At 47.1% G+C, this 12713-nt stretch overlaps 1 protein-coding gene across 2 annotated transcripts; it reads right to left on the reverse strand.

Annotated features, from left to right (window-relative positions):
* Positions 1-1430: 1430 nt before the first annotated feature.
* ADAT3 (adenosine deaminase tRNA specific 3) lies at positions 1431-8287 on the reverse strand. Of its 2 annotated transcripts, none has more exons than XM_069752950.1 (2): positions 8082-8287; positions 1431-3430 (listed from the first exon to the last, which is right to left on the reverse strand). In XM_069752950.1, the coding sequence occupies exon 2, from the start codon at positions 3420-3422 to the stop codon at positions 2286-2288; it is 1137 nt and encodes a 378-aa protein (XP_069609051.1). In that variant the 5' UTR covers positions 3423-3430; positions 8082-8287; the 3' UTR covers positions 1431-2285. The 2 variants fall into 2 exon arrangements, with proteins under 2 accessions (XP_069609051.1, XP_069609050.1); XM_069752949.1 differs by having other exon boundaries at positions 7720-8286.
* Between the last annotated feature and the right edge of the window lie 4426 nt (positions 8288-12713).

Raw genomic sequence — 12713 nt, forward strand, 5'->3', positions numbered from 1 at the left:
GGTTTTACATTTTTTCTGGTTGCACAGAAACATTCCTATTGTTGGAGGGGACAGGTCAGAAGCGTTCTTTACTTTCCAAGCCCTGCCATGTACCCAAACAAAAGTTTTGGAGCACATATGAGGAATCATCACATTCAGGAGAAATGATGTAACAAATTATTGTGTCCATTTTCTCCTATTATCCATTGACAAAAATAAAATTTTGGCCAAAAACATTTGAGCAGAAAAACAAAAACAATATTTGTATTCACATCCACATTTTAAAGAGTTCTGCGAATGGGTTCAAAATGCTCAACACAGCCCTTGATAAATTCATTGACGGGTCCATTTTAAAAAATAGGTTAATTTGTTGGGGTTTCTGCTATTATGGTACATCAAGGGCTCTGCAAATGAGACATGGTGTCTGCAATTTATTCGAGCCAAAGTTACACTCCAAATACCAAATGTCGCTTCTTCCTTCCAAGCCCTGCCTTTTGTCAAAACAAAACTTTTTGCCTACATGTAGGAGTATTGCCATGCTCAATAGAAAGTGGGTAACAAACTGTGGGGTCTAGTTTTTTCAACTTTTCATAAAAAAAAGTAGTGTGTGTGTGTGTTTCTGCTACAAATGTGACATGGTGCACGCCCTCTATTTCAGCCACATTTGTGTTCCAAAGTTCAAATGGTGCTCCTTCCCTCCTGTTTGTCCAAACGGACACGTAAGGTATCAGCACGCTCAGAAGAAAGTGGGTAACAAATTGTGGTGGTTCACTTTCTTACGCTATCCCTTGTGAAAGTTACAAAATTGGGAGTAAAGCAACATTTTAAAAGGAAAAAAAAAATCCATTTTTTAATTACACTTTGCGTTAATTCCCATATATCCACTAAAGGATTAAACATTTCCTGACAGCAGTTTTGAAGTGTTTTGTACATTTCTTGAAAATCTTAAAAATTGCTAAACTTATAACATGACTCGCATGACTCACTGGTTTAAGGATATACAAATTTTAAAGTTTGGAAATTGCAATTTTCTAACTTTTTGCCAATATTTTCACAAATAAACACACATATATCGACCTAATTGTACCACCAACATAAAGTACAATGTGCCAAGAAAAAGTAGTCTCAGAATCACTGGAGTACGATGAAGCGTTCCAGAGTTATTGCCACCTGAAGGGACACTGGTCAGATTTTAAAAATTGGCTCGGTCACTAAGGAGGTTAAGAAATCCCATTGTATTGCCAAGTCAGCAAAGAATCCAACCTACCAAATATAACAAAGCATTTTAACTCGTACATTATATGATGGAAAGCAACCCTCCCCCAAATGCTATAAAAACAATGCATGTACCAGAAAGTGATACGGATGAAAAAGTACAGCACGTCAATGTCAACCCATCTCCACTCAATATGTTGCTAGGTCATTTTTTACTGCACATTAAATGCTGTGAAAAAATTTGACAAAGTTTTATTTTGTTACCATTTTACCTCACATGGATTTTTATTTTTAAATACCTTTTCAGTTCATTTTATGGAAGAATGAATAGTGGCATTCAAAGTTACAACTCATCCCAGAAAAATAAACCCTCAGTTAGGTAGACAGGAAAGTGTTAAAAGTTATGTCTCTAGGAAAAAGGGGAGGCAAAACAGAAAAAATGGACTGCTGTGAACAAGGTTCATCTGCTAACATCTTGTTGCCAGACACCACAATACACCTCCCGAGGTCTTGTGGACTAAGTATGAGGACAAGTCAGAGTCTTACACAGCATCAGGTGAGTCGATTTATGTTCTAGCTATGGATGTACATCTTGCTAATAGGCAAGCAGTAAGCCAATCATTTGGGTGGCTATACAAATCACAGCCTTTTCTGTTGCACTGCAGTTGAGATATGCGTTGCAAATTCAGCCATATATTTAGAAACATGGGTTGTCGCGCATACAGCACATTATAACAATAACTATCTGGATGACAATGTATAAAATTTGGATGTGTTTAATAGCAAACTTAAAACACCTCTTCCTAAAAGAATAGGTAAAGAGTAGTGATGAATATACTCGGTACTCGAGATGTCCCGAGCACGCTTGGGGGTCCTCCGAGTATTTTTTAGTGCTCGGAGATTTTGTTTTTTTCGCCGCAGCTGAATGATTTACAGATATTAGCCAGCTTGATTACATGTGGGGATTCCCTAGCAACCAGGCAACCCCAACATGTACTCAGCCTGGCTAATAGCTGTAAATCGGGAAATCTCGAGTAACGAGTATATTCGCTCATCACTAGTAAAGAGTGGTACTAAAAGCGCTGGGCATGTCAAATCTCATCACCTGAGAGCAAACTTCGACATTCATTTTCCAGCACGCCTCGATATACAAGGAACCTGTGGTTGAGGCCAGGGTTGCCATGGAGAAGGTAATAGGTCCCTAAAGAGCCACCAGGTGTCGTGCATCCGTAGTAGACACAAGATACCCGTGAGTGGAGAAGAGCCATTGAGCACATGACGCAAGGCTCGTGGGTGACATACACCTCACACCCTGTACATAAATACGGGATTTCGGCATTTTCATCCTTTTCCATCGAATGTTTTCTCTTTTCCCTTTCATTTCCTAGAGTTTCCACCCCTTTTTTAGCTTCTTCAAGTGATTTAGCTTTGTAATTTTCTTCCATGCTAAAAAGTCCAGCAAATGCTCCTCCACCTTGTTGATGAGCAACCATGTCTATTGCAACCATACATGCATGAAGCAGGGGACTTCCATTGGCTCCTGTCTGATCAGTTCCTATTGCCAAAACTTTCCCGCTTTCGCGGTCAACCACAACTGCTCCCACACCCTTCTTGCCTTTAGCCTGATTCTGCTGTGCTGCTTCAAGGGCCCACTGCATGTTTTTCAGAACTCGGAGCTTTTCTTCCTGGGATAGAGCTTCACCATTACTGCCTACTTCCATGTTTGTGTTCTTGCGCTTTGCATGGTAGGTGGAGGGCCAAATGCTTCCCCAGACATGCTGCTCTTTCTGGTTCCTTGCTGCCCTTGATGGAACCGAAATTATGAATGGTTCTCCTAAACCATTTAGATCCATGCCTTGCAGAATGTCAGTAACCTTCAAACTAATTTTAGAACCCACATCTTTCTGTTTGGTGAACTCACAATTGTTTTTTAGCAGATTTACTTGGTCCTCAGGAGTGACAGGACGAAGCAAAATTTGTAGGCGAGACTGGAAGACGCGTACCCTTTTCAAATGCCGCAAGGTATCAGATAGAGGGTATTGCAAGCACAGATCCAGACACAGTCGTGAGATTTGTTTTCGGTCATTGATTAGAGCAGCAAAGAATGAAGACAAGGGTGGAATGAGGTGTCCTCCTGACTCGTACTCCTTCAGCTTTTCTTCCTCCTCCAAGGGTAACACAGGTTTGAGAGACCAAGGAGAGAACTGGTCATTCGCAGATGGAACCATTGTAACAGCTAAGAAAAGGAAGGGGAAAAATGTAAATAACAAAACTCATGATTCAGTTCTGCTCAAAATTACATATGGAATGTTTGACTATTTTTGCATCAAAATTGGAGAAGTGTCAAATTTTGGCATATTATTGAAAAAAAAATCATATACAGGGAACCTGTCGGGTAACTTATGCAGCCAGAACCACCAGCACAATGAATAATCAGCAAGGTAATAAGGAGACTTGTCAGCAAGGCGGTTGCTCACCAGCTTCTCTCTGCTTTAGGCCAAATTCAGACGCCCGTAAAACACAGACCATGATGTACAAACTAGCATTGTCTCCCACCCGAACTCCACAGCCTCATCTATAGTCAACGATGTCTGAACTTGGCCTTGATGAGCTAATCGACAGCTCTTCATTTTACATACATAGGGAGACCCCATCAATAAGAGCGTTTATTGTCATGAAGTCTGGAATCCTTAAAACCTTTCAATGCTAAGATTAAGAGGAATCTGTCAGCAGGTTTTTGCCATTTTATCTAAGGAGCATGATGCAGGGGCAGGGAGCCTGTTTCCAGGAACATGTCACTTGCTCAACAGCTTGATGTAGTGTCAAAACAATTAGTGTTTTATCAGTAGGAAATGACTGCCTTACTAGGTGTCACGTACACGCCAGTCCAGCTAAGCAGTGTGCCCCCGCCTCCACTGCTGACCGTCAGCGTGCTGATGACACACAGTGCACAAGAAAGCTGTCGATACCCACATCCATTGAGGATACACCGCTCAGCATTTGAGCACTGCAGTAGAGAAAACAGGGATTCTATCAAAATTGCACCAAGCAGCTAAGTATGTGATACATGGCTTGAATCAGGCTCTCTGCCCATACCTCATGCTACTCTTAGATTACATGACAAAAACTGCTGGCGGATTCACTTTAAGTCAGTGACGACATCAGAGCTGTAAGGGTAATTGCACATGTTGTGACTAACTGCATGCACCCATATCTCCATCCAGCCTTATGCCAAGCAGAAGCACAATTTGGCTTCAAAATCTCATAGCCAATGGGTATCACAGTGGGCAGGGTGTCAGACAAATACAGTCACATGTGCCATCACCCTAAATACCATGGAAGCTGACCAGCTTAACATTAGTAAGGATAGCAGCAGTGTTTTCCACAGGTGGTCTCTATCTGATGGATAAATCACTAGATCCAAAGTTGCATTTTTAACTCAACATAAATGGGACTGCGGTGCGCGTTTCAAAACCGCAGCAGGTCAATTTCATCAAAGAGCAGCATGAGGTTTGATGTTGAGGCAGAGGTTCTGATTCCTGTTATGTAACACTTACTGGACTGCTTGCTGTAGTTTTGATAAAATCACCCTTTTATCTGCTCCTGCAACTATTAGCGAAATTAGGTGTCTTGCGTTTATGACACTGTGGTTTCTGTAAATTTTTGGAGTCATGTTTTAAATTAAGCTGCTTTGTTTTCGACACTTCCTTGTATCTGGCTTGGTCAAAGTTTTATTGAATCAGGTATGTGATGATGATGATGATGATGATATGTGCGTTTAGCGGGAAAGGCACGCAAGCTTTTTTTTCTACCTGTAGACTTTCCGCATTTAATGTAATTGTATGAGTAAAGGCCACATAAAACTCATAACTTCGCAAATTTCCAAAGCGCACTGCAGGCTATTTTACACTGAGTAAAATAAAAGCAGTATGGGAATGAGAATGCAAATATGCCATCAAAAATGCAATGTGGGAGCTCAACCGTACCAGTCCTCTAGTTAATCTCCTGCTGCTAAAAGATTTTACACAACTGCAGCAAACAGCCCAGTAAGTGACTCATACCTGGAATCAGAATTTCTGCCCCTATATCATGCTGCTCATAGATTAAGTGGCTATAAACTGATGATAAATTAATTTAAAATAAAAATCTATGCAAGCTTGGTATTCATACAATAGTACTAAACCTGGAGCATCAGGTTTCCAGGTAATTTTTACGCTATACTATGATAAATCCCCACCGCTGCATTGCATTTTTTCCACTATATCATCTAACTTAGAATTTTTTTTTCCAGCATTTTGCGTCCTGCAAAAAAAACAAACTCTCAAATGGCTGTCTACAGAAAAAATAAATTATGCCTCTTGGAAGAAGCAAAAATTGAAAGTGCAAATAAGAGGTGTCATGATTCAGAGATCTTAATCTACTGTGCCAGCACTGCGCATAACATGGCACCATCCAAAAGACCAAGCCTATCAGGGCATGTTTCCACGGTCAGTAAATGCTGCAGGTTGGATGCTACGTACATCCGCAGTGTCCAAATGTTACAGCGTAGTGGATGGGATTTCAAGAAATCCCATCTCCACTAAGCGTGCAATGGCACCCACGGCTTCCCTGCGGAGATGGACATTTGGCGCGTCTTTCCAGGCTGCAGCATGTCTATCTTGCAGAGAAGCTCAGTCTCCGGAAGATAAATATCACAGTCCAATGAATAGGACGTGGTGATTATGCACGGTTCAATGAACACATGCGGAATCACCGCGCATACAAAAGCTACTATCATTTTTGTGATGGCTTTTATACTGACTGTTTCCATTTGTTTTTTTAAAACATGAAGAATTAGTTTGCAATTTCTGAAGCAAAAACATTGGCAATACGGGTTAAAAAGTCGTCTGAGCATCTTTTACTTTTGAACAGGATTATAGCGGTCAGCGCAGGACACCCCAGAGAGTGAACGGCCCACTCACTGCTTTTAATCACTGGCACCTTTTGAAACCTAACACACACACACACACACATAGCCCGTACGTGTTCCCGCAGCGCCACGCACACTGCCGTACGCCACGCAGTCGTACGTGTCCCCGCAGCGCCACGCACACTGCCGTACGTGTCCCCGCAGCGCCACGCACACTGCCGTACGTGTCCCCGCAGCGCCACGCACACTGCCGTACGTGTCCCCGCAGCGCCACGCACACTGCCGTACGTGTCCCCGCAGCGCCACGCACACTGCCGTACGTGTCCCCGCAGCGCCACGCACACTGCCGTACGTGTCCCCGCAGCGCCACGCACACTGCCGTACGTGTCCCCGCAGCGCCACGCACACTGCCGTACGTGTCCCCGCAGCGCCACGCACACTGCCGTACGTGTCCCCGCAGCGCCACGCACACTGCCGTACGTGTCCCCGCAGCGCCACGCACACTGCCGTACGTGTCCCCGCAGCGCCACGCACACTGCCGTACGTGTCCCCGCAGCGCCACGCACACTGCCGTACGTGTCCCCGCAGCGCCACGCACACTGCCGTACGTGTCCCCGCAGCGCCACGCACACTGCCGTACGCCACGCAGTCGTACATGTTCCCGCAGCGCCACGCAGTCGTACGTGTCCCCGCAGCGCCACGCACACTGCCGTACGTGTTCCCGCAGCGCCACGCACACTGTCGTACGTGTTCCCGCAGCGCCACGCACACTGCCGTACGTGTTCCCGCAGCGCCACGCACACTGTCGTACGTGTTCCCGCAGCGCCACGCAGTCGTACGTGTTCCCGCAGCGCCACGCACACTGTCGTACGTGTTCCCGCAGCGCCACGCACACTGTCGTACGTGTTCCCGCAGCGCCACGCACACTGTCGTACGTGTTCCCGCAGCGCCACGCACACTGTCGTACGTGTTCCCGCAATGCCACGCACACTGTCGTACGTGTTCCCGCAGCGCCACGCACACTGTCGTACGTGTTCCCGCAATGCCACGCACACTGTCGTACGTGTTCCCGCAGCGCCACGCACACTGTCGTACGTGTTCCCGCAGCGCCACGCACACTGTCGTACGTGTTCCCGCAGCGCCACACACACTGTCGTACGTGTTCCCGCAGCGCCACACACACTGTCGTACGTGTTCCCGCAGCGCCACGCACTGTCGTACGTGTTCCTGCAGCGCCACGCACACTGTCGTACATGTTCCCGCAGCGCCACGCACACTGTCGTACGTGTTCCTGCAGCGCCACGCACACTGTCGTACGTGTTCCTGCAGCGCCACGCACACTGTCGTACGTGTTCCCGCAGCGCCACGCACACTGTCGTACATGTTCTCGCAGCGCCACGCACACTGTCGTACATGTTCTCGCAGCACCACGCACACTGTCGTACATGTTCCCGCAGCGCCACGCACACTGTCGTACGTGTTCCCGCAGCGCCACGCACACTGTCGTACATGTTCTCGCAGCGCCACGCACACTGTCGTACATGTGAGGGCTTTTACTGATCGCTTTTCACCTGAGTGTGGAGTGAACCCCTGATAATGATGATACGTGCACATACCCTCAGAAGGCTCTAGCCCATCATCTCTGGCACCAGCTGCTGCTTCAGCAACCTTGTGTTCTTGGTTGGCATCAGGTTGGCCATTCTGCCCTACACGTCCCGATGTGTGCCGCCCTGGATCTGAGGCTTCTAATGGAGTCCTGCGAGCAGTAGGCAGCTGGCTCCGGCGGTCCACTGTCTCCATGCTATGGCTCCCAAGCAGCCAGTGGAGCGGTTGTAGTTTTGCAGCAGTTGCGCTGCCGTAAGTGGGGGATACCACTGATGATGTTGAGAGCTCCGAGTTTCTACGTCATCATACTGCAAAACGGCAGTGCATATTGCGCATGCGCTCCTATTCATTAAACCCACCGAGCGCCACTCACAAGTTGCTGGCGCTCCTAGTCACGGCGTCCAGAGAATGCCACTCACACCGTTCATACCCAGACACAGTCAGAAAACGCTGACCCGGTACGCTTCTACTTGTTTCTGCCTCGTCCTACCACACAAGACATAAAGTTGCCGCTGGCGTCACGTGACTTTCTCCCGAGAGCCATCTTTGGTGAGGGCAGTGGTAGAAGGCGGAGAGCGGTGCGCGTCAGAGGTGTGGGCTGTGGCTCAGCGCTGTAGTCAGCACCTGCAGTGGCCTGTTGTCATGGGTTACAGGCAGAAACATTGCTGCAGAACACTGGCTAACCACCGCAATGTATAGCTACCGGCGGTTGCGATAGGGTATGTGCACACGGTCATGAAATGCTGCGGGTTCGACGCTGCGTACATTCACAACGTCCAACCCGCAGTGGCCATCGGTTCCCATTGCGTTAATGGGACCGCGCTAACGGACAGCGTTGCACGGCGAAATTAACGCCGTGCAACGCGTCCATTAGCGCGCCCATTAACAGCAATGGGGACACGCATCACTAGCGCGTGCCATTTTCGGCACGCGCTAGCGATGTGCCAGTGCTTTGTGGCGCGCCGCGGACGCTGCTTGCAGCGTCCGAGGCACGCCCGCGGTTCGTTCCCCGCTCTCGCAGATCGGAGATCTGCGAGAGCGGGGACGTTTAACGCGACCCCTTTAAAACACATTGCGTTAGCGCAATCCGCTAGCGCTAGGCGCTAAACGGATTGCACTAACGTAATCTGAACCTAGAAATCCCATCTCCACTATGGGTTAAAAGACGCCTGCTGCTCCCTGGGTAATCGGACATGCGGCGCGTCTTTCCAGACCTCAGCATGTCTATTAACGATGTGGAGATGACAGTCATAAATTTCCCATAGACTATCATTAGATATGGTAAAACTGCATCATCTTTAGGCTATGTTTCCACGGTAAGGAAATGTAGCGCTTTCGACGCAGAGGATACCCCGCTCCGCTCAAAGCGCCGCCACCCTTTGTACACGCAGTGATTCTGCCTGTGTTCAATGAACACATACACAATCACCGCATCCTATCCATAGTCTATAAAGACGCGCCGCCTGTCCGGATACGCAGGGCTGCCGGATGCGGCCGTGCGCACATAGTGGAGACGGGATTTGCAAATCCTGTAGGAATACACCACGTGGAAACATACCCTTAGGCTATGTGCACACGTTCAGGAATGTCAGCAGAATTTTCCTGAACAAAACTGGATTTTTTCTGCAGGAAATCCGCTCGCGTTTTTTGGCGCGTTTTATGCTGATTTTTCGCCTTTTTTGCTGAGCTTCCCAATGCAATAATATAGCGGCGAAAAATCCGCAAAATTAATGAACATGCTGTGTTTTTTACCGCATGTTTTTTACCGCAATCCATTTTTTTCGTGCAAAAAAACGCAGCATGTGCACAAAAATTGCGAAATGCATTAACCCCTCTCTAACCTTAGACGTACTATCCCGTCAAGGTGTCCTGGGCTTTGCAAAGTGACAGATCAGCGATCTGACAATATACAGTGATGTCCCACCCTTGGACAAAGTAAAAAAAAGTAAAACCAAAAAAAATTTACATGTGTAAAAAAAAAAAATCCTAAATGAAAAAAAAAATATTGTTCCAATAAATACATTTATCTAAATAAAAAAGAAAAAAAACAATAAAAGTACAAATATTTAGTATTGCCGCGTCCGTAACGACCCGACCTAGAAAACTGTCCCACTAGTTAACCCTTTAGTGAACACCGTAAAAAAAAAAAAAAAAACGAGGCAAAAAACAACGCTTTATCATCATACGGCCAAACAAAAAGTGGAATAACACGCGATCAAAAAGACAGATATAAATAACCATGGTACTGCAGAAAACGTCATCTTGTCCCGCAAAAAATGAGCCCCAATACAGCATCATCAGCGAAAAAATAAAAAAGTTATAGTCCTCAGAATAAAGCAATGCGAAAATAATTATTTTTAATATAAAATAGTTGTTATCATATAAAAGTGCCAAAACATAAAAAAATGATATAAATGAATTATCGCTGTAATTGTACTGACCTGAAGAATAAAACTGCTTCAACAATTTTATCACACGTGGAACGGTATAAACGCCTCCCCTGTTGTGAGTTCTGTTGTCGGGGTCCCTCCTGTGGTCATGAATGGTACTTCGGCTGGTTCTGTCCATGGACTTTCTCTGGTGGCTGTAGGTGTTTCTGAGTTTCCTTCCTCAGGTGACGAGGTTAATTCGTTAGCTGGCTGCTCTATTTAACTCCACTTAGATCTTTGCTCCAGGCCACCGATCAATGTTCCAGTATTGGTCTAGTTCACTCCTGGATCGTTCTTGTGACCTGTCTTCCCAGCAGAAGCTAAGTGACTGCTTGTTTTTCTCTGGTTTGCTATTTTTCTGTCCAGCTTGCTATTTCGATTGTTCTTGCTTGCTGGAAGCTCTGGGACGCAGAGGGAGCGCCTCCACACCGTGAGTCGGTGCGGAGGGTCTTTTTGCGCCCTCTGCGTGGTATTTTTGTAGGTTTTTGTGCTGACCGCAAAGTAACCTTTCCTATCCTCGGTCTGTTCAGTAAGTTGGGCCTCACTTTGCTAAATCTATTTCATCTCTGTGTTTGTATTTTCATCTTTACTCACAGTCAATATATGTGGGGGGCTGCCTTTTCCTTTGGGGAATTTCTCTGAGGCAAGGTAGGCTTTATTTTTCTATCTGCAGGGCTAGCTAGTTTCTTAGGCTGTGCCGAGTTGCATAGGAAGCGTTAGGAGCAATCTACGGCTATTTCTAGTGTGGTTGATAGGATTAGGGATTGCGGTCAGCAGAGTTCCCACGTCCCAGAGCTCGTCCTATATTATCAGTAACTATCAGGTCATTCCGTGTGCTCTTATCCACCAGGTCCATTATTGTCCTGACCACCAGGTCATAACACTCCCCCAAAACAAATTCATAAATTTTTGGTTTTTTGTCATTCTGCCTCACAAAAATCGGAATAAAAAGCGATCAAAAAATGTCACATGCCCGAAAATGGTACCAATAAAATGTTGACTCGTTCCGCAAAAAACAAGACCTCAAATGACTCTGTGGACCAAAATATGGAAAAATTATAGCTCTCAAAATGTGGAGACGCAAAAACTATTTTTTTTAATAAAAAGCGTCTTTTAGTGTGTGACAGCTGCCAATCATAAAAATCCGCTGAAAACCTGCTATAAACATAAATCAAACCCCCTTCATCACCCCCTCACTTAGGGAAAAAATAATAAAATTTAAAAAATGTATTTATTTCCATTTTCCCGTTAGGGTTAGGGTTGGGGCTAAAGTTAGGGTTGGGGCTACAGTTAGGGTTGGGGCTAAGGTTAGGGTTGGGGCTAAAATTAGGGTTAGGGTTGGGGCTAAAGTTAGGGTCAGGGTCAGACTGGCCCACCGGGATACCGGTGAAATGCCCGGTGGGCCCCGACCCAGGGAGGAAGAGGAGGAGGAGGAAGAAAAAAAAAAAAAAAAGACGCGGGCCCTTTAAATCTTCGGGTGGCGCCGACCGCCGCCACGACCAGGTGCCCCCCCCAGGTGCCAGCGCTGGCATCGGGCCCCCCTTCTAATACTCACCTCTCCTGGTTCCTGCAGCAGCTGCAGTGTCTTCAGTGCCCTCTGATTCTGCGACGTCTCAGGGCAGAGGGTGCGATGACATCATCACCGCGCGCTCAGCCTCTCTGTCCTGAGCATTGCAGAGTCGGAGAGACGCTGAGTGCACCGGACCTGCGCTGGGAACGGGAGAGGTGAGGATTTTTTTTTTCTTTATGTCTGACTGGGGCCCATAATAATTTATGGAGGGGGGGCATAATACTGTGTGGAGGAGCTGGGGGGGGGAAATACTGTGCGGGGGCATAATACTGTGCGGGGGGGCATTATACTGTATGGGGGCATAATAATGTGTGGAGGAGCTGGGGGGGGGAAATACTGTGCGGGGGCATAATACTTTGTGGAGGAGCTAAGGGGGGGGGGGGGGAGATACTGTGCGGGGCCCGGGGCATAATACTGTGTGGAGGAGCTGGGGGGGAAAATACTGTGCGGGGGCATAATACTGTGTGGAGGAGCTGGGGGGGAAAATACTGTGTGGGGCATAATACTGTGTGGAGGAGCTGGGGGGAAGGGGGAATACTATGCGGGGCCCGGGGCATAATACTGTGTGGAGGAGCTGGGGGGGGAAATACTGTGCGGGGGCATAATACTGTGTGGAGGAGCTGGGGGGGAAAATCCTGTGTGGGGCATAATACTGTGCAGGGGGGCAATAATACTGTGCAGGGGGTGGGCATAATACTGTGGAGGAGCTGGGGGGCATAATACTGTGTGGGGGGCATAGTACTGTGTGGAGGAGCGGGGAGCCCATAATACTGTATGGAGGAGCTGGGGCATAATATTGTGTGGAGCTGGGGGGGGGCGTAATACTGCGTGGAGGAGCGGGGGTCCCAATATACTGTGTGGAGGAGCTGGGGGGCATAATACTGTGTGGAGAAGCACGGGGCCCACAATACTGTATGTAGGAGCAGGGGGCCCATGATGTGCTGTATGGAGAAGCATTACATGGGGCTCATAATACTATATGGAGGACTATGAGGTTCCCATAATA

Source organism: Ranitomeya imitator, chromosome 2, assembly GCF_032444005.1.
Source record: "Ranitomeya imitator isolate aRanImi1 chromosome 2, aRanImi1.pri, whole genome shotgun sequence".
Taxonomy (NCBI): Eukaryota; Metazoa; Chordata; class Amphibia; order Anura; family Dendrobatidae; genus Ranitomeya; species Ranitomeya imitator.